The sequence below is a fragment of the Jaculus jaculus genome, chromosome 5 (assembly GCF_020740685.1).
Source record: "Jaculus jaculus isolate mJacJac1 chromosome 5, mJacJac1.mat.Y.cur, whole genome shotgun sequence".
Lineage (NCBI taxonomy): Eukaryota > Metazoa > Chordata > Mammalia > Rodentia > Dipodidae > Jaculus > Jaculus jaculus.
In genome coordinates, this window is record NC_059106.1 from 49,334,232 (window position 1) to 49,353,461 (window position 19,230).

Genomic DNA, 19,230 nt, shown 5'->3' on the forward strand with positions numbered 1-19,230 from the left:
CCAGGTTTTATCTCCCAGGACAAATGTAAGCCAGATGCACAAGGTGGTGCATGCATCTGGAGTTTTTATGTAGTGGCTGAAGGCCTGGCACACCTATTCATTCCCCCCCCCCTCTAATAAATAAATAAATAAACAAACAAACAAGAATGTTTAAATTTTTCAAAAAAGAATGAAAATAGGGCTGGAGAGATGGCTTAGCAGTTAAGGCGCTTGACTACAAAGCCAAAGGACCCACATTCAGTGCTTCGGGATCCATGTAACCCAGATGGACAAGGTGGCACATGCATCTGGAGTTTGTTTGCAGCAGCTAGAGACCCTGGCATGCCCATTCTGTCTGTCTGTGTCTCTCTCTCCTTCCCTCCCTCCCTCTTTCCTCTATCTCAAATAAATAAATAAAATAATTTTCAAAAAAACAATGAAAACACAGCTGGGCATAGTGGCACACATTCCAGTACTCAGGAAGCCGAGGTAGGATTGCTGTGAGTTCCAGGTCAGCCTGGGCTAGAGTGAGGCCCTACTTTAGGGGAAAAATGAAAGTACAAAACCAGGTGTGGTGGTGCATACCTAGTGCGTTCTTATAATCTCAGCACTTGAGAAGGCTAAGGCAAAGTGGCAGCAGGGTGTATGTTTTCAGCTTACTTCTGACTTAAGCTAAGGCTTGCAGGATCACTTTTGTTGTGGTTGCTTTGTTTTTTGAGGTAGGGTCTCTCTCTAGCCCAGGCTGACTTGGAATTCACTATATAGTCTCAGGGTGGCCTTGAACTCACAGCAATCCTCCTACTTCTGCCTCCCGAGTGTTGGGATTAAAGGTGTGCGCCACCACGCCCATTGGCTTGCAGGATTTCTACAGATGAACAGTATGCTGGGCGACATTTGATACAATGTATAGCATTTTAAAAATTATAGCATTTTTAAGAAAAAAGAATATAGAGTGGAGCTGAAGCTGTCCCTCCCTTATTTTTGTAGAGAAATTTTCTAGGGTCCTGGTGGAGCAGCAGCAGGACCGGGCCCGGAGAGAACAAGAGAGAATTCGTCTCTATTCTGCTGACCCCTTTGATCTTGAAGCTCAGGCAAAGATAGAAGAAGATATAAGGTAAATGATCTGTTCACCTAACCAGCAAGCCTCCCCTCATCCACAGTACTTACACAGCCACATAGAGGTCCCTTCCCTGCTTCAAAGTTGATATGACCTCGGTCTATTAGGCAATAATTTTCACCTTCATTTTCCTCACATTTTGACATTGCACAAGTACAGGTACCTCACTTAATGACTTACTATTGTAAACTTTTATGAAAACTTGCCAACAGAACATATAACCAGGTAGGTGACCCCAGGACAGAGCAGAAGCCCCATCTGGTGAGATCACTAGGCTGGCTTTCATCAGTTGATTTCCCTCTTTTTTCAGACATGTGTGAGTCCTGTGATTAGATTAGAGACAGTTCCGCAACAACTGGAGTTGCGAGCCCTGAGTTTTTCCTCTTTTTCTTCCTTGCTGTCCTTGCTGACTGCCTGACACAGTCCTACTCCAGTTTCTGTATTGCAGTTTTTCTCATCTGGGGCTGCATAAAAGCGTGTGATAAGCTTTCCACACGCAGATGCTTGGCACATCCGGAATCTAATGAGTCAGAACTTTAGGAGTAGAGCCTAAGCGGGCACAGTGCTACTGCTGGTCCTAACAAGATGCTGTGTGAATTAAAGGACAGCTAGTTTCCATCCCTACCCAAGTCTCTGTGTTGCTAATTATGAACTGAACATACAACTGAAATGAACATGACTACTGATACTCTTAAACCTTATTTAGATAATTTCATTGTTTTATGGCACTGATAGTTGTTTTTTGTTGTTATTTCCCCACCCACTTACCCAGGAGGGAGGGTCTCACTTTAGCCCAGGCTAACCTGTAACTATATAGCCCCAAGCTAGCCTCAGACTCACTGTGATCCTTCTACCTCAGCCTTGGAACTGGGTTGAATGGTGTGCACCACCATACCTGCTTCTGAAACCTTTTTTTGTGGTTTTTTTTTTTTTTGGAGGGGGGTAGGGTCTCACTGTAGGCCAGGCTGGCCTTGAACTCACAGTGATCCTCCTGCCTCAGCCTCCCAAGTGCTGGGATTAAAGGCATGTGCCACCATGCCCAGCTCAGTCTTTATGACAGGATCTTGCTAAATTGTTCAGGATGGACTTGAACTTGAGCTCCTCCTACCTCAACCTCCCTAGTAACTGGAACTATAAGCCAGTGTCAACAGGCCTAGATTGTATCAGATAATTTGAATATCTTTAAAAAACATCATAACTACTCGAATCTACCCAGAGACATAGGGAGCTCTTTTGTTCTTCCTGGTAGCTCACAGTGGAGCTGTGAGGAATACTGTAGGTGCTTCAGGAATAGTTGCAGTCATCACAGGAAGCCTGAGGGTGGGCAAGCCATCCTGGGTAAACCTTAAGAACTTACTCATATTGCAGTCACTAATCTTTTTTTTTTTTTTCCTTTCTTTCTTTTTTGAGACAGGGCTTTATGGCTGTCTGCTGGCTTTGATCTTAATATGTAGCCCAGGCTGACCTAGAACTTGCTTTATAGAATTGAACTCACAGTGATCCTCCTGCTTCTGCTTCTGCTTCCCAAGTACTGATCCCATGAGCCTGTGCCAGTGTACCTGACAGTGCATCCTGAAGCATATCTGTATTGACCCACATAGCATCATCTTCAGTAGCATGGGCTGGTCTGGAACTCAGTATTATAGACCAGGGTGGCTTCATAATTAAGGAAGTTTTGTTGCCTTAACCTCCCAAGTGCTAGGATTACAGACATGACACCATATTTGGCAAGATTTTGTTCTCCTGAAGCTTGTTTGGGCTGGGCAGTACAAGATCAGAAGTTCATAATTAATCTTAGGTTATTTCTAAATTTAATAATATGCAATAGGATGACATTTGTGTATTTATAGCAAATGTCTGTGCTTATTATGTATGTCAGACTTCTAAAGAAATAATTTGATGGACCTAGTAAGCTATGACGCCTGTGTGCAGCTTCAAGTGATTGATGATTTCATTCTCCCCCTCTCCCCCCTTCACCCCCCCCACCCCCCCGCTAAGGTAGGGTCTTACTCTAGCCCAGGCTAACCTGGCATTTACTTTGTAGTCCCAGGCTGGTCTCAAACTAATGATCCTCCTACCTCTGCCTCCTAAGTGCTGGGATTAAAGATGTGCACCAACATGCCTGGTGCTTGCCTTTTATTTTTTTTTAATTATTATTTGGGGGTGAGGGGGTTCAAGGTAGGGTCTTACTCCCTAGCCTAGGCTGACCTGGAATTCATTATGTAGTCTCAGGGTAGCCTTGAATTCACAGTAGTCCTCTTACCTCTGCTGCTTACCTCTGTGCTGGGATTAAAGGTGTGTGCCACCACACCCAGCACTTTCTTTTTTCGATGCTCTGCTCGTGATACCTAGACCTCTCATCCACCTTGTGTTGGGGAATTCCTTCATTTTACACATTAGAAAACCAATCCTGGAGCTACAGCCAGCACAGTGAAATACCTGTATATTCTGTTTGCAGTTAACCTAGAGCTCACTCTGTAGCCCAGGCTGTATTTCAACTCACAGAAATCCTCCTACCTCAGTCTCCTGAGTACTGGAACTGCAGGCATGAGCCACCACCCCTAGTTGTTGGCAGACTTTTGATATACCTGATCCAGGAATGGTATTCAAATAAGCAAAAAGTCCTAAGTAACAGTAGTATTCTTGGGCTGAGGATCTCGATAGCTTAGCAGGTAAAACACTTTCTGTGCAATCATGAAAATCCAACTTTGATCCCCAGCACCCACATGAAAAGCTGTGCATGACCATGCATGCCAGAAGCCCCAGCATTGAGGTGGGCAGAGACCAGAGGATCATGGGGCTTGCTAGTCAGCCAGTCTCACTGAACAACAGTGAGCTCCAGGTTCAGAAAGAGATTGTATCAGAGAAATAAGGCAGAGGAGTGACAGAGGACACCCAACATCCTCTTCTTGCATGGTGCGTAACATTTGCACACACATAAAACACTACAACATGCCCACAAGTAATAAATAATAAGGTGAACATTCTTGTAGTGTGATGGCAAATGCGTGTAATCCCAGTGCTTGGGAGGCTGAGGTTGGAGGATCATGTGTTCAATGCCACTCTAGGCTTCATGGTGAGCCCCTGTCTAAAAGAAGAATATTCATGAGATTCTAATAGTCTGTAAGATGTATTCTCCACAAGATTTTCTACTTTTGAGTTTACAAAGGAGTATAATTGTTTTACATAAGGATCATTTTTATGCCCATCAAAGCTTTTCTACCAGCTCTGTACCACCTCCCACAGCAGCACAAAGAACCAGTTTCCATTTCATGACAGCTGCTCTAGTTAGGGCAAAAGATACTTACAAACATGTTTGTGATGTTGTGACTTTGAAACATTTCTCTTCCAGGAAATAGAGTTTTTAGTGTACTTGGTTTTGCTTTGTTTCAGGCAACAGAACATTGAGGAAAATATGACCATAGCTATGGAAGAGGCTCCAGAAAGCTTTGGCCAAGTAGTGATGCTTTATATTAACTGCAAAGTGAATGGACATCCTGTGAAAGCCTTTGTTGACTCAGGTGATGACTCCCTCCCATGTGTCTCAGTGCCCCCTCTAACATCCGGATCTGACATAAGAGAAGGGGAGACTGCAGTGTCCATAGAAACCTGGAAGTGGTGGCTTCACCTCCCAGGCCTTTTGTTGGTAATGAGTTTCTGAGATCATTTCGTTACTATTTTTGTTCTTTACAGTGCCTCTTTTCTCTTCCTACCACCTCCTGTTTTTCATTCTGAACTTCTCTGGTACTTTAGTAAGAGATTGGAAGTGATAGGGCTTATAAGAAGCTGTGAAGAATATAGGCCCGTGTTAGTTTCTCATCACTGTGACAAAGTACCTGACAGACAACGTAGGGAATGAGGGTTTATTGTGGCTCACATCTGAGAAGAGTCAGAGTATGGCTGCTTCGTGGCGGAGTGCTTGGGGAAAGAGAGGTGTTCACTTTATGACCTACCACGGGAGCAGAGAAGGAGAATATAGATGCTTGGCTGGCTTTCTCCTTTTTCCCTTTATACTCAGCCTGAGGGTGGTGTCATCACATTCAGGGTAGATAGCCCCAGTTAATCCTGTCTACTCATAGATAAACATCTAAGTGTGCATAATCTAGCTCCGGGATCTTCTATATCCAGTGGAGTGGCAGTTCCAAGGTTAACCATTACAAAGTCTAAGTATTTCCAGCTGTCTTTGTGCAGCACTACCTGAAGTGTGTGATGTGTGCGGCCATACAAGTCATGGTTCTTGAGTCAGACAGGAGACAGGCACCTGAAGTTTAATAATCCATGTATCCACAGGCACCTTTTCTCTAAGTAATAATTCTGCTTTGTAGTGAGAGAGTACGTTAAGTGCCTTGTGGGCAAGTGGCTGACTTGTCATGCTCATCCTAATTCTGGGCATCTTCTTTGAGCCTATGAGGTGGGTGAGTTTCTGGAGTGTCTTGAGATGCCAACAGTCCTGGGAATATGTCTGCGAAGAGCTTAAAAGATGTTCATTGAGGGCTGAAGGGTTGGCTTAGTGGTTAAGGTGGTTAAGGTATTTGCCTGCAAAGCCAAAGGACACCAGTTTTATTCCCCAGGACCCATGTAAGCCAGATACACAAGGTGGCACATGTGTCCAGAGTTCGTTTGTAGTGTCTGGAGGCCCTAGCACACCTATTTTTTTTCTCTCTCTCTCTCTCTTTCTCTCTCAAATATTGTTTAAAAATGTCCATTGAGGGTTGGAGAGATGGCTCACTAGTTAAGGTACTAGCCTACAAAGCCAGAGGATCCAGGTTCGATTTGTCAGGACCCACATAAGCCAGATGCACAAGGTGGCACATGCATCTGGAGTTTGTTTACAGTGGCCAGATGCCCTGGCAGGCCCAAATCCTGTGTGTGTGTGTGTGTGTGTGTGTGTGTCTTTCCCTCTTTCTCTCAAATAAATAAGTAAAAATAAAATATTTTTTAAAAAATTAAAGCTGAGGCTACATAGTGAATTCCAGGTCAGCCTGGACTAGAGTGAAACCCTACCTCAAAAAACTAAAACGGGCATGGTGGCACACACCTTTAATCCCAGCACTCTGGAGGCAGAGGTAGGATAGCTGTGAGTTCAAGGCCAGCCTAAGACTACATAGTGAATTCCAGGTCAGCCCTGGTTAGAGTGAGACCCTGCCTCAAAAAAAAAAAAAAAAATTCCCATTGAACCAGGCACAGTGGCATACTTTTAATCCTAGCATTCCAGTGGCCGAGGTAGAAGTGTTGCTGTGAGTTCAAGGCTAGCCTGACTATATCCTGAATTCCAGGTCAGCCTGGCCTAGAGCAAGATCCTTCCTGTGGGGGTGGGGGGAATATCTATATCTTTCAAGCTATGTGTGGTAGTGCACATCTTTAATCCCAGCAGTTTAGGATGGCTCAAGGTAGAGAAAGGGAGATCACTGAAATCAAGGGTAGCCTGGGTCTACAGAGTAAGTTCCAGGTCGGTCTGGGCTAGAGTGGGACTCTATCTCAAAAAAACAAAAAGGATGCCTGTGAAGTGCTACATGCAGTGTGCCTTGGGCTGAGAGCTTGGTGGTAAGATTGCCTGGCACCTCAGGCCTCTTGAGTGAGAGGGAGACCCTAGCACACTAGGTAATCCTTAAGCACTGTGCCAGGCTCTTAATATATGTCATCTTAGTGCATTGAGTGTCATCCTCAGGCCATCCTCTGAGCTGTGGTCTTCTGTTCATTTTATAGATAAGGACGCTTAGAGAAGTCAAACCTCTCTTGGGGATAGAGTTTGTAAGGGGTGGACTTTGCATTCAGCCTAGATGTGCTTGAGACCAAAACAAAACATGAGATGATGAATGCGATATGTATAGAGACCACATTCTCACTGTGCCTGGAGTATGCAGGAGCATGTTCCCAAAAGCAAGAACTGAGCTGAAAAGTTGTCCTTCCTGTCAGTAACTAGCTTTTTGTGGAAGGAGGGAGGAAGGAAAGATAGAAGTGCCTCTCCGAATTTCCTCTTCCTTTACCATTTCTGACTCTTTTCTCTGTGTGTGTGTGTGTGTGTGTGTGTGTGTGTGTGTGTGTGTGTGTCTGTGTGTTTGTGTTAGGGGTTGAACCCAAGTCCTTGAATATGCTAGGTAAGTATGCTGAATGGGAGCAGATATTCTGGGGTATAAGGAGAGTTTTGAGCTGGATTTATATATAAGTGAAACAAAATGAGAGCAGGAGGGCAAGAAGTGAGACAATCGCAGGACACATTACTCCAACCAAAGTATATAGTCTGGTGTGGTGAGAATGTAAGGTTGGGACACACGGTGAGGGTATGATAAGCTAAAATCTGATGCTGTAATGGTGTGGCTTGAAACAGAAAGAACGGAAAGCATCAAGGCCAGGTGAACAGACGGAAGACTTGAATGATTTGGAGTAGGTTACTGTTCAGAAGAGCTGGAGGCAGAGACAGATCTGTAGAATTCCTCATCCCAAAGGTCAGAACAATTGCCTTGGTTTTTAAATTCCATATCCATATCCGTGGAGCAATCCGTGGACGCCAGAGAAGTGGAGATGTGAGGCAGCTATGATTACAAGGAACAAGGCCAGAACATCTGGCTTGATGTGGGTACTGGGGAAATAAATCCTGGGTGGGCAGGCTTTGCAAACAAGTACCTTTAATTCCTGAGCCCTTTTCTTAGTACCCCTACCACCAGCTGTGGCTTTTAACTTGTATGCTATAGTGTCTCAGAGTTTGACATAAAATTTTAAAAAATAAAAGTGGCCTGAAAAATGGCTTAGTGATTGAAGCATTTGCTTGCAAAGCCAAAGAACCCAAGTTCAATTCCCCAGGACCCACATAAACTAGATGCACAAGGTGGTACACACGTCTAGAGCTTATTTGCAGTGTCTGGAGGCCCTGGCATGCCCATTCGCTCTTTTTCTTTCTCTCTCTCAAATTAACTTAAATTAAAATATAAAAAAAGCCTTGGCCGGGCTTGGTGGCACACACTTTAATCCCAGCATGTGGGAGACAGAGGTAGGAAGATCCCTGTGAGTTTAAGGCCACCCTGACATTACGTAGTCAACTCCAGGTCAACCTGCACTAGAGTAAGACTCTACCTGGGGGGGGGGGGTACCTTGAAATTGGGAATTGAAGTACATTCCTGTAATTCGAGAAGGCTGAGGCAGAAGGATTATAAATTCAAGACCACCTTGAGCCATAGTGACACCATGTTTCAAAAAAAACATCTGGGCGTCGTGGCGCAAACTTTTAATCCCAGCACTTGGGTGGCAGAGGTAGAAGGATCGTCATGAGTTCGAGGCCACCCTGAGACTACATAGTGAATTCCAGGTCAGCCTGGGCCAGAGTGAGACCCTACCTCGAAAAACAACAACAAAATAATAAAAATAAATAAATAAAACACAGCTGAGGAGCTGGCTCATTGGGTAAGAAGAGTACTTGCCATGCAAGCATGAGCGCACCTGATTCACCCTGAGTTTGACTCTAGACCCCATGTAAGCAATTGGGTGTGGTGATGCATGCCTGTAACCCGACTCCTGTAGGGCAAGACATCCTGGAACTCATTGGGGCTTGCTGCTGAAGTCTGACAGGGGCAGGGGGGAGCTCCCAGTTCACTGAGACTATCTCCAGTAAACCTGGGAGTGGGATGGGCCATATAGAAAGACTTGATGCCCTCCTTTGGCCTCTGCATACCTATATACATGGAGCAGGCACATCTGCATACAGCACAAATACTACGCATGCTATGGGGGGGGGTAAAATGCTCTTAGTGTGAAGTGTGTTTAACTTGACTATGTCAATATAGCATAGTTATCATTTGACGTTTTAGGAGGTCCAACCCTTCCAAGTAATTTTATTTTCTGTTGGTAAAGTTATTTTTTTAAATTATTTATTTATTTGAGTGAGAGAAAGAGACGAAGCAGACAATGAGTATGGATGTGCTAAGGTCTCTAGCCACTGTAAATGAACTTCAGTTGCATTCACCATTTTGTGCATCTGGCTTTACATGGGCACTGGGGAATTTGCAAACAAGCACCTTTAACCACTGAGCCATCTCCCCAACCCCATGTTGGTGAAGTTTTTAAGTACCATTTAGTTATTACATTAATAAAATATTTTGTCCCTCTAAGTCAGGTTTCCATGTTGTCTTTCAGATTCCAGTGTGGACATGAAAGGTGAATTTAAACAGGGCAAGCTAGGTGTGGCATCATAGTTCTTGATCCCAGTACTTGAGTTGGGGGTTGGGGACAGGAGGATACAGACTTAAAGGACTGACTTGACTATATAGCAAGGCCAGCCTGAGCTACATATGACCCTATCTCTCACACACACAGCGGGGCAGGGTACCTGTTAGATAATGATGTTTCTTTCTGCCTTATTAGTGCTGAATTTTGAGTTCTTGCCACAAATGTGGATTTTTTTTTTTTTCATCATCTGATGTTTCTCTCTCCCTCCAGGTGCCCAGATGACTATTATGAGCCAAGCTTGTGCAGAAAGGTGTAATATAATGAGACTGGTGGATCGCCGGTGGGCAGGGATTGCCAAGGGAGTGGGCACACAGAAGATCATTGGCAGAGTGCATCTAGGTGAGGAAAGCATGGGGGCTGCTATCTTTTTGTAGAATGGTAAGTTTAAAAGTTGGGGGGATTGTTTTTTAATTCCTAAAAGTTTTAAGTTCTTTGTTAACAAGTTATATATGTTCATGTACATTTTTTTCTATTTTATTTATTTGAGAGAGAGAATGGGTGTACCAGGATCTCCAGCCGCTGCAAACAAACTCCAGATGAGTGTGCCACCATGTGCATCTGCCTTTACTTGGGTACTGGGGAGTTGAACCTGGGTCCTTTGGCTTTGCCAGCTAGCACCTTAAAGGCGTGTGCCACCATACCTATCTATCTATCTATCTATCTATCTATCTATCTATCTATCTATCTGCAAACAATAAGAGTATGTGTGTGAGAGGGAGATAGAAGGAGAAAGAATGCACCAGGGCCCCCTCCCATTGCAGACAAACTCCAGATGCATGCACTACTTTGTGCATCTGGCTTTATGTGGGTTGGAGAATTGAACCTGGGCTTTGAGGCTTTGCAAGCAAGTGCCTAAATTTTATTTTTTTTTTATTTATTTATTTATTTTGGTTTTTTGGGGTAGGATCTTACTGTAGCTCAAGGTGACCTGGAATTCACTCTGTCATCTCAGGGTGGCCTCAAAGTCACAGCGATCCTCCTACCTCTGCCTCCCAAGTGCTGGGATTAAAGGTGTGCGTCACCACGCCCAGCTTTATTTTGACTTTACTTCATTGTGGTTTTGTGTGTGTGTATGTGTGTGAGAGAGGTTTCCTCAGCTTTTCCTCCTGCCTTCCTATCATGTTTTGTATCTGTTTGTTCCATTTTAGATGGGTTTTACACCTGCTCCTATTATGTTTTGCAGAAGTTAAACTGCTCACTTCCAGCAAAAGGCAGGAATGTTGAAACTTCCCCTTCCTCAGCTTGGGCTTCAGTCAGTTGCTTGTTGTATACTGCCGTCCTCATCCTCCCTACCCAGTCTGTTCAGTCTGATAAACTTGTCTTGGCCCATGGTGAAAAGGCATGTAGCCCAGCAGGGGTCAGGGGTCCCTGTGACCTAACTGCCCGTTGCTGTTCACACAGTTTGTGTGACCTATTGCTAACTGGTGAGTGGGTTCTGTGATGTTAAGTTGAGATGCGTGTTGCTTTTCTTCATTGTCTTCTGTTCTTCAGTCCAAGGTTGTTGGGGTTTTTTTGTTTTGTTTTGTTTGTCTCATTATTTCTATCTGACTTAGGAATTAGGTAGAGATGATTAACACAAACCCAGGATACTTGGGAAGTTTGGAGGAAGCAAATAATAAACTGGGATGACAGCCAGGTGTGGTGGCACATGCCTTTAATCCCGGCACTCAGGAGGCAGAGGTAGGAGGTTCCCTGTGAGTTCGAGGTCACCCTGAGACTACATAGTGAATTCCAGGTCAGCCTGGGCTAGAGCAAGACCCTCAAAAATAAATAAAAAATAAAAGCTTGGATGAGTGAACCTCTAACTTGGCTTTCTCTTATTTGTTTGAGAGAGAGAATATGAATATAGGTGTCCCAAGGCCTCTTGCCGCTGCAGACAAATTCCAAATATATGTACCATTTCATGCATCTGACTTTACATGGATACTGGAGAATTGAATTCAGGCCAGCAAGCTTTTAGGCAAGTGCCTTTAACCACTGAGCCCTCTCTTCAGACCCAGTTTGTATTTTATTTGAGATATATCTACAGAGAGAGAATCAGAATGAGAGTGAATTGACACACCAGGGCCTTCAGCTGCTGCAAAGAACTCCAGCCCTAGAAGATCTTTTGTGAATATGTAGGAAGCAGTTTGTTAATAATGAAGAAATTGGAGCTGAAGAGGTGGCTTAGTGGTTAAAGTGCTTGCCTGCAAAGCCAGAGGACCTGCATAAGGCCAGATACACAAGGTGGTGTATGCATCTGGAGTTTGTTTGCAGTTGCTAGAGGCCCTGGTGTGCCTGTTCTCTGCCTGCCTCTCTCTTTCTGTCAATCTTGTAAATAAATAAATAAATTTAAAAAAATTAATGGAGAAATTGGCTTTATTATCACCTTTTTTAAGGGGTGGGGACTGAGATAGGATCTCACTCTAGCTCAGGCTGACCTGGAATCACTCTGTAGTCTCAGGGTGTCCTCAAACTGAAGGCACTCCTCCTACCTCTGCCTCCCACGAGCTGGGATTAAAGGTGTGCACCATCACACCCAGGCACCACTTTTTTCTTGAGGCTTACTTTCCTTACCAGCTGAGCATAGATTCTAATGGCAGCCATGCAAAGCTTGGGGATTGGGGATAATAGTTCTACCCTGTCCACTTTCTGAGCTCAGCCCTTCCCTGGCCTCGCAATCTATGTAGATATTGTGTCTTGGCTTGAGTGCAGGAATGCAGGCACCAAAGAACACAGGTTCCTCTCCAGAACTGCCCCGGGCCTTGTGAAGCAAATGACAGTAACTCCACTCTTTGTGTGCTTTAGCTCAGGTGCAGATTGAAGGAGACTTTTTGGCATGCTCCTTCTCTATACTTGAGGAGCAGCCCATGGACATGCTCCTGGGACTGGACATGCTGAAACGCCATCAGGTAACTAAAACCTTCATTCCATGCCCCCCATATTTTTTTGTTTGTTTGTTTACCCTGGCTTGCTTGGAAGTCACTATATAGTGACTGCCTCTGTTTCCTTAGTGTTTGGGTTACAGGCATGTACTACCTTGCCTGGCTCCTGTCTATGTTTGTTATATGACTATTATCACATTTCTATTTTTACATACTAGGAAACCAAGAGGTATGGCTTCTCAAAACTGGAAATGATCTTAGTTGGTTGTATTGTTATAGAAAGAAAGAAATGTTTCAATGGTGGTTCACACCTCTAATCCCAGCACTCAGGAGGCTGAGGTAGGAGGATCACTGTGAGTTCAAGGCCAGCCTGGGCTAGAGGGTGAGACCCTACCTTGAAAAAAAAAAGAAAATAAAAGATTTTCCATTAAATAGAATCTGGGCTGAGAAAATGGCTCCGTGGTTAACAGCACTTTCCACACCTCTGCTTCCTGAGTGCTGGGATTAAAGACGTGCATCACCACATCTGGCTTAAAATAGGTTTTTGTTGTTGTTGTTGTTTGTTTTTAATATAGTTTATTTATTTTTTTATTGGAGAGAGAGAAAGTGGGAGGGAGGGGGTGAGAGCGAGAGAGAATGGGCACATTAGGGCCTCCAGCCACTGCAAATGAACTCCAGATGCATGCACTACCTTGTGCATCTGGTTTATGTGGGTCCTGGAGAATCAAACCCAGATCCTTTGGCTTTGCAGGCAAATGCCTTAACTGCTAAGCCATCTCTCCAGCCCTGTTTTTTTCTTTCTTTAAATGAGGAAGACTTGACATGCCAGGACCTCCAGCCACTGCAGTCGAGCCCCAGGCAGGTTGCATCACTGTGTGTCTGGTTTATGTGGCACATGGAGGGTCGAACACGAGTTCTTAGGTTTTGTGGGCAAGCACCTTAACCACTAAGCCATCTCTCTAGCCCTCAAGAAGTTTTCTGTTATTTACTATGAACATTTCATCTTTATTCTTAGGTGCTGATTCGACAATATTTGGGAAGAACTTTAAGATTAAGAGATAGGGGGCTGGGTGTGGGGCGCAAGTCTTTAATCCTAGCACTCGGGAGGCAGAGATAGGATCACTGTGAGTTCAAGACCACCCTGAGACTAATAGTGAATTCCAGATCAGCCTAGGATAGAGTGAGACCCTACCTCAAGAAACTTTAAAAAAATAAATAAAAGAAAGAGGGAAAATGAGAATACTTTCATAATACAGGGAGAATAATTTGAAGATACATTCATTTTATCCTGAAGCCTACTAAAGATACACAACCCTCAGAGGTAAAATTTGAAGAGGAACTAATTGGAAAGAAGAGGTTGAGGGAAAGGGGTAGGAGAACAAAATAAAGTAGCAGAAAGGGATTATGATCAAAATGCATTATATGTGCAGAAATTGCCAATAAGAAGTTTTAAAAAATATATCACACTCACTGAAGAATTGGTATTTATTTTATTTTTTCCATGGTTGGGTCTTACTCTAGCTCAGGCTGACCTGGAATTCACTATGCAGTCTCAGGATGGCCTTGAACTCACGGCGATCCTCGTACCTCTGCCTCCCGAGTGCTGGGATTAAAGGCACACAGTAGGTTTTTTATTTATGAGAGAGAGAGAGAGAGCATGCGCATGTGAGCGAGCACAAGTGAGAGAAAGAGGCAGATAGAGAAAATGGGCATGCCAGGGCCTCTAGCCACTGCGAACTAACTCCAGATGTATTAGCTACTTTGTACATCTGGCTTATTTGGGTCCTGGGGAATTGAATGTGGGTCCTTATGATTCATAGGCAAGCACCTAACCTTAATCTCTAAATTATCTCTCCAACCTTAAAAAAAAAAACAAAAAACCTTTTAAGCCAGGCGTGGTGGTACACTCCTTTAATCCCAGCACTTGGGAGGCAGAGGTAGAGGATTGCTGTGAGTTCGAGGCCACTCTGAGACAACATAGTGAATTCCAGGTCAGCCTGGGCTAGAGTGAGACCCAACCTCAAAAAAACAAAAAAAAAAAAACCCAAAAAAACAAAAACTTTAAAAAAATTTATTTGCTGGCAGACAGAGAAAAAAGAGAGTATGGAAGGAGAGTATGGGACACTTGCTCCAAATGAACTCTAGATGTATGTGCCACTTGGTGTGTTTGGCTTTACATGTGTCCTGGGGGATTGAACCTGAGCCTCTAGGCTTTACAAGTAAGTGCCTTTAGCTGCTGAGCTCTAGCGCCTTTTGGTGTTCTTTATGAGTGGTGTATTATTTTTCTGTGTGATGTTTTAACTGCTATCATCATTCTTTGGTTTCTTCCTTCTAAGTGTTCTATCGACTTGAAGAAAAATGTACTAGTGATTGGCACCACAGGCTCACAGACCACCTTCCTTCCTGAGGGAGAGCTGCCAGAGTGTGCCCGATTGGCATATGGGGCTGGACGTGAGGAAATGCGGCCAGAAGAGATTGCAGACCAAGAATTAGCAGAAGCCATTCAAAAGTCAGCAGAGGACGCAGGTATTTACCAAGCCTAGGCTCCTAAGGCATTTGTGGATGTCAGTGGGGGAAAGGCCGTCTGACTTGTGTTCAGCTCCTAGTAAATCTGCTTGTTGTTTGTCTTCTTTTCTCCTGCTGTTTTCTCAGTACAGCAAAGAAGCATGCCCAGGGCTGGATGTATAGCTCATTTGGTAGAGGGCTTACCTAGTATGCCCTGGGTTCTCTCCCTAGCACCACATAAAACCAGGTGTAATGGTACGTGCTTACAATCTCAGCACTCTGGTGGTAGAGGCAGAAGGATCAGAAGTTCAAGGTCATCCTCAGCAACAGAGCAAGTTGAAGGCCATCCTGGATACATGAGCTCTTTCTCACAGGAAAAAAGAAGAAGAAAAAAACCCAAACATATCAACAGATCAAGAGCCAACATTTAATCAGGTGTGCTAGCATGTAATCCCACCATTTGGAGGCTGAGGCAGGAGGATCACAAGTTCCAGATCCAGCCTGGGTTTTATTGTGAATTCCACATTGGCCTGCAGAGGCTGTGTAGCAGCACCTTGTCTCAAAAATATAAAAGGAGAGATAAGAATCCATTTCTGTGATCATGTTCTGGTGTTATTTGCTTAAATACTTTGAAGGAAGTTCCAACAGAAAGCAGACATTGTAGCCCCATTTATTGATTTTAAAGGCAAGCATTGTCATGTCACTGTGACTGTGCAGCCTGAAAATAGTTACTGCAAGTGCTGCCACCAGAGAAGAGCTAACTATGCATATATCGAACCTGAATCAGAACGCACTATGTTGTAGCTGAGATCCAGTGTCTTCGGAACACAAAGGAGCTTTTTGAGATCAACCTATCTCACACTTTGATCTAAATCTAGACTGAACTATTTCTGAGTGAAAGTATAGGACGGATTTGCTGAAATCCCATCTGTTACAAAGCAGTGGTTCCAGGATGTATATTCTAGAAGCTGAAAAGAATGAACTTTCTGTTGCTAAAATGAAGTTTTGTGTTATCTTAAAGTTTGGAGTAAGGGTTTTTCAGCAGTATGACTGACCTACAGTAAAACATATTAGAGTTACAGTTTCCAGCAACATGAGTCAAAAGGTTTGCCACAGCTTCCTGGAAAGCCTCTGGAATGGGCATGGGCCATGTGGCAGTGTGTCCAGGCAGGGCTTGTTCAGAATCTACTCCCCCTTCCTTGGCGGCCTAGTTTTGCCATATGTAAAGTGGAGTTTTGGTTGCAACACCGGTATTTGGAGAAAGGGATGAGTTTTTACCTACCAAAACAGTCATTGTGATCTTCCCAACCAAGGCAAGCTTCAATGAGTTTCGCTCCTTGGCTCTGACAGGAATTTGTCAGCTGTGTGAGTATGAAGGTACAGTAATGTTTTTCACATTGCTTTCCGTCCACAATCATGGTGCTGTTACTGGAAAAACACTACTGATGGTAGCAGCATTCTCACCTCTTAACAGTTAACCTCTCTGAGTAATCACCTTACTGGGATAAAGTTTGGAGAGTTGAGTCTGCTGCACAAACCCCTCCAGACTCAGCACAGGGTATGCTGGTTTCAAAGGGTCAAATGGAAATAGCTTTTTGTTAATGGTACATGTCCTGAGAGTATGGGCACATCAGGACCTCCCGCTATTCAGATAATTCCTAGATGCATGTTCCACATTGTGCATCTGGCTTTACATGGGAACTGGGGAATTGAACCCAGGCTGACAGGCTTCTACAGCATCAAGGTCTTGATTGGAAAACTAACTGTTCAGTATTACTAAAATCAATTTCTAAGCATAATAGGTAAAAATATTTTGAAAATGGTCATTCTACTGGGCGTGGTGGTGCACACCTTTAATCCCAGCACTCAGGAGGCAGAGGTAAGAGGATCACCATGAGTTCGAGGCCACCCTGACACCACATGGTGAATTCCAGGTCAGCCTGGACTAGAGCAATACAATACACTACCTTGAAAAAAACAAAGTTTTTCATGGAAAAATAGTAGGAGCTTATATCCAGTACATTTCTGAAAACTGACTTATTAAAGAAACCAGAAACTGACCCTAAAGAAAAGTCAGAAAGGAAGGGGATTATGATCATGGTGAATTGTTTATGTTTATGGAAGTTGTCAGTAAAAAAATAAGCTGGGCATGGTGGTGCACGCCTTTAATCCCAGCACTTGGGAGGCAGAGGTAGGAGGATCTCTTGAGTTTCAGGCTACCCTGAGAATTCCAGGTCAGTCTGAGATAGAGTGAGACCCTACCTCACAAAACCAAAAATAAATAAAATAGGATGGAAACTAATCAGTTTCTGCTTTGTTTTCTTCTAAAAATGGATCTGTGCAAGTCCTGTGGCACATGTTTATAATATAGCAGTGGAGTCCAGGCCAACCTGGGCTGTAGCAAAACCCTGTCTCAAAAGACAAAACAAAAACTCCATTTAAGATGATTGCTGCTCGTGTTTGCTAACCTTTATAAGAAAGTCTTCTCATGCAGACCATTTGATGGATTGAGTTTTTCCCCTGTCTCACATTTGCCCATTATTCTGTACAGAATAGTGAAATTGTTTTCCAAGAACAGTTAAAATTCTTTTGAAGCTGAACCTTGTTTTATGTGTTTCAAGAGAATTTGGACAACCACTGCATCTTCGGGACCCCTGAACTGTAGCAGCATCCCCAGCTTTGACTACTTGCTCCTGCTGTTGAGGATGGCACAGGAGTGAAGACTAGCTTTGCATGCTGTGTGGTTTGCATTGTTAACTCAAGTTTGCTTGTCTGTTTTCCTAATCCAAACAGAGCGTCAGAAGCCATGATGCATGTAGTGTGTGTGTGCTGCAGCTGGAATGGGCCCAGACCAGGTATTTACAGATGCCACATCATGCCTTCCATCCAGTCTATCTGGAGCCATTTTGGGAATTACTGTCTTCCATCCTCCATTTCTCTGTCTGGTTACAACTAGCCTTATATGTACATTTGAATGTATGTTGGCATGCATACATATACAAGTATGAACTCCTATTTAAAATGTTATCAAGCTGGGCAAGGTAGTTTGCCTTTAATCCCAGCACCTGGGAGGCTGAGGTAGGAGAATTGCTGTAATTTGGAGGCCAGCCTAGGATTACGTAATAATTTCCAGGTCAGCCTGAACTAGACAAGACCCTGCCTCAAAATAAATAAATAAAAATTTTATTAGTTATTGGACTAGTACAGGTGGCAAGGTCCTTAGTAAGAATTGTTCATTATAACTTCCTGCCTCTGAGGTTTTGTTTGAGAATATCAAGTCAGAATATTAGAATATGGCACTTTGTTGTTGAAGTTAGCTGAGCTTTCCCAACTTACTAAGTCCTTTTTTTGAAGAAGGGGGAAAAACACATTTTTATTTTCTCTCTCTCTCTCTCTCTCTCTCTTGTTCAAAATAGTGCATGACTACTTAGAATTTATAGAAGGGCAAAGGTTTTTTATCCTGTTCAGGATGAAATAAAATACCAAATGACCTTTGCAGGTCATGGTCAATAGCAAGACTAGTTTGGTGGTGCATGCCTTTACTCTGTTATTGGGAGGCTGAGACAAAAATCAGAAGTAGTTTGACCCTGTCTCAAAACAAAAGGGTTGCATGGAAAATGTAGACAGAACTTCTATTTTTTTTAATATTTATTTATTTATTGGCAAGCAAAGAGGGAAAGATAGAGAGAAGAGAGACAGAGAGAAAGGGCATGCCAGGGCCTCTAGCCACTGCAGACAAACTCCAAAAGCATGCACCACTTTGTGCATCAGGCTTTATGTGGGCACTGGGGAATTGAACTTGGATTGTTAGGCTTTGTAAACAAGTGCCTTAATACTGTGCCTGTGGGCACTGGGGAATTGAACGTGGATTATTAGGCTTTGTAAAGAAGTGCCTTAACCACTGTGCCATCTCTCCAGCCCAAGAATGTGTTATTTTTTTTTCCCAGTGGTAAGAGCTGAAACTTGGATTTTCCTATGTCCCTGGCTTGACAGAATATCTATGGGAGACACTCTGCTTCCCCTTCCCAAGATGTGAATATACTCATGTCAGTCTGAGTATATTGGCTGGTAATATCAAGGGAAAGAAAGGAAACCTGGTGTGTGTTGCACACCTTTAATCCCTGCATTTGGCACGCTGAGGTAGTAGTAGCACCAAGAGTTCCAGACCAGCTTGGGGCTACTGAGTGAGTTCTAGGTCAGTAGATCAGCCGGAGCTAGAGTGAGACCCTGCCTCAGGATAAAGATAAAAAGAGAGAGATCTTTCAGCCAATGAGAACTTTGTTTCAAGGCTGGTTGTGATTAGAGTCATGCATTTCATTCTCTCTCTTTCCCCCTCTCTTTCCCTTTCTCCCTCTCCACCCCTACTTTCTGGTAGGTATAGTTTAGTTGCTCTCATGTTCTCTTATGTCTGGATAGTCTCATCTCCCTGTAGTGCTGACTGTTCAGCTTTAGGAGGCCCATGTGCCACTCTTGCTGTCCTGGTGAGCACAAAACTCACTGAGGTTGTGTGGTCACCTTCACCACACCTGCTTTTAGTGGGGGATT

The 19,230-nt window shown here is 43.7% G+C and overlaps 1 protein-coding gene across 1 annotated transcript in view; it reads left to right on the plus strand.

The window, feature by feature from the left end:
* The window catches only part of Ddi2 (DNA damage inducible 1 homolog 2), a 41,214-nt gene extending 23,674 nt beyond the window's left edge, over positions 1-17,540 (plus strand). Inside the window, exons 4-9 of the mRNA XM_004657623.2 lie at positions 967-1,093; positions 4,490-4,617; positions 9,527-9,655; positions 12,104-12,207; positions 14,517-14,706; positions 17,479-17,540. Coding sequence (XP_004657680.1) covers positions 967-1,093; positions 4,490-4,617; positions 9,527-9,655; positions 12,104-12,207; positions 14,517-14,706; positions 17,479-17,495 — 695 coding nt within the window. The 3' untranslated portion in view covers positions 17,496-17,540. The remainder of the gene's footprint in view (positions 1-966; positions 1,094-4,489; positions 4,618-9,526; positions 9,656-12,103; positions 12,208-14,516; positions 14,707-17,478) is intronic.
* The last annotated feature ends 1,690 nt before the right edge of the window (positions 17,541-19,230 follow it).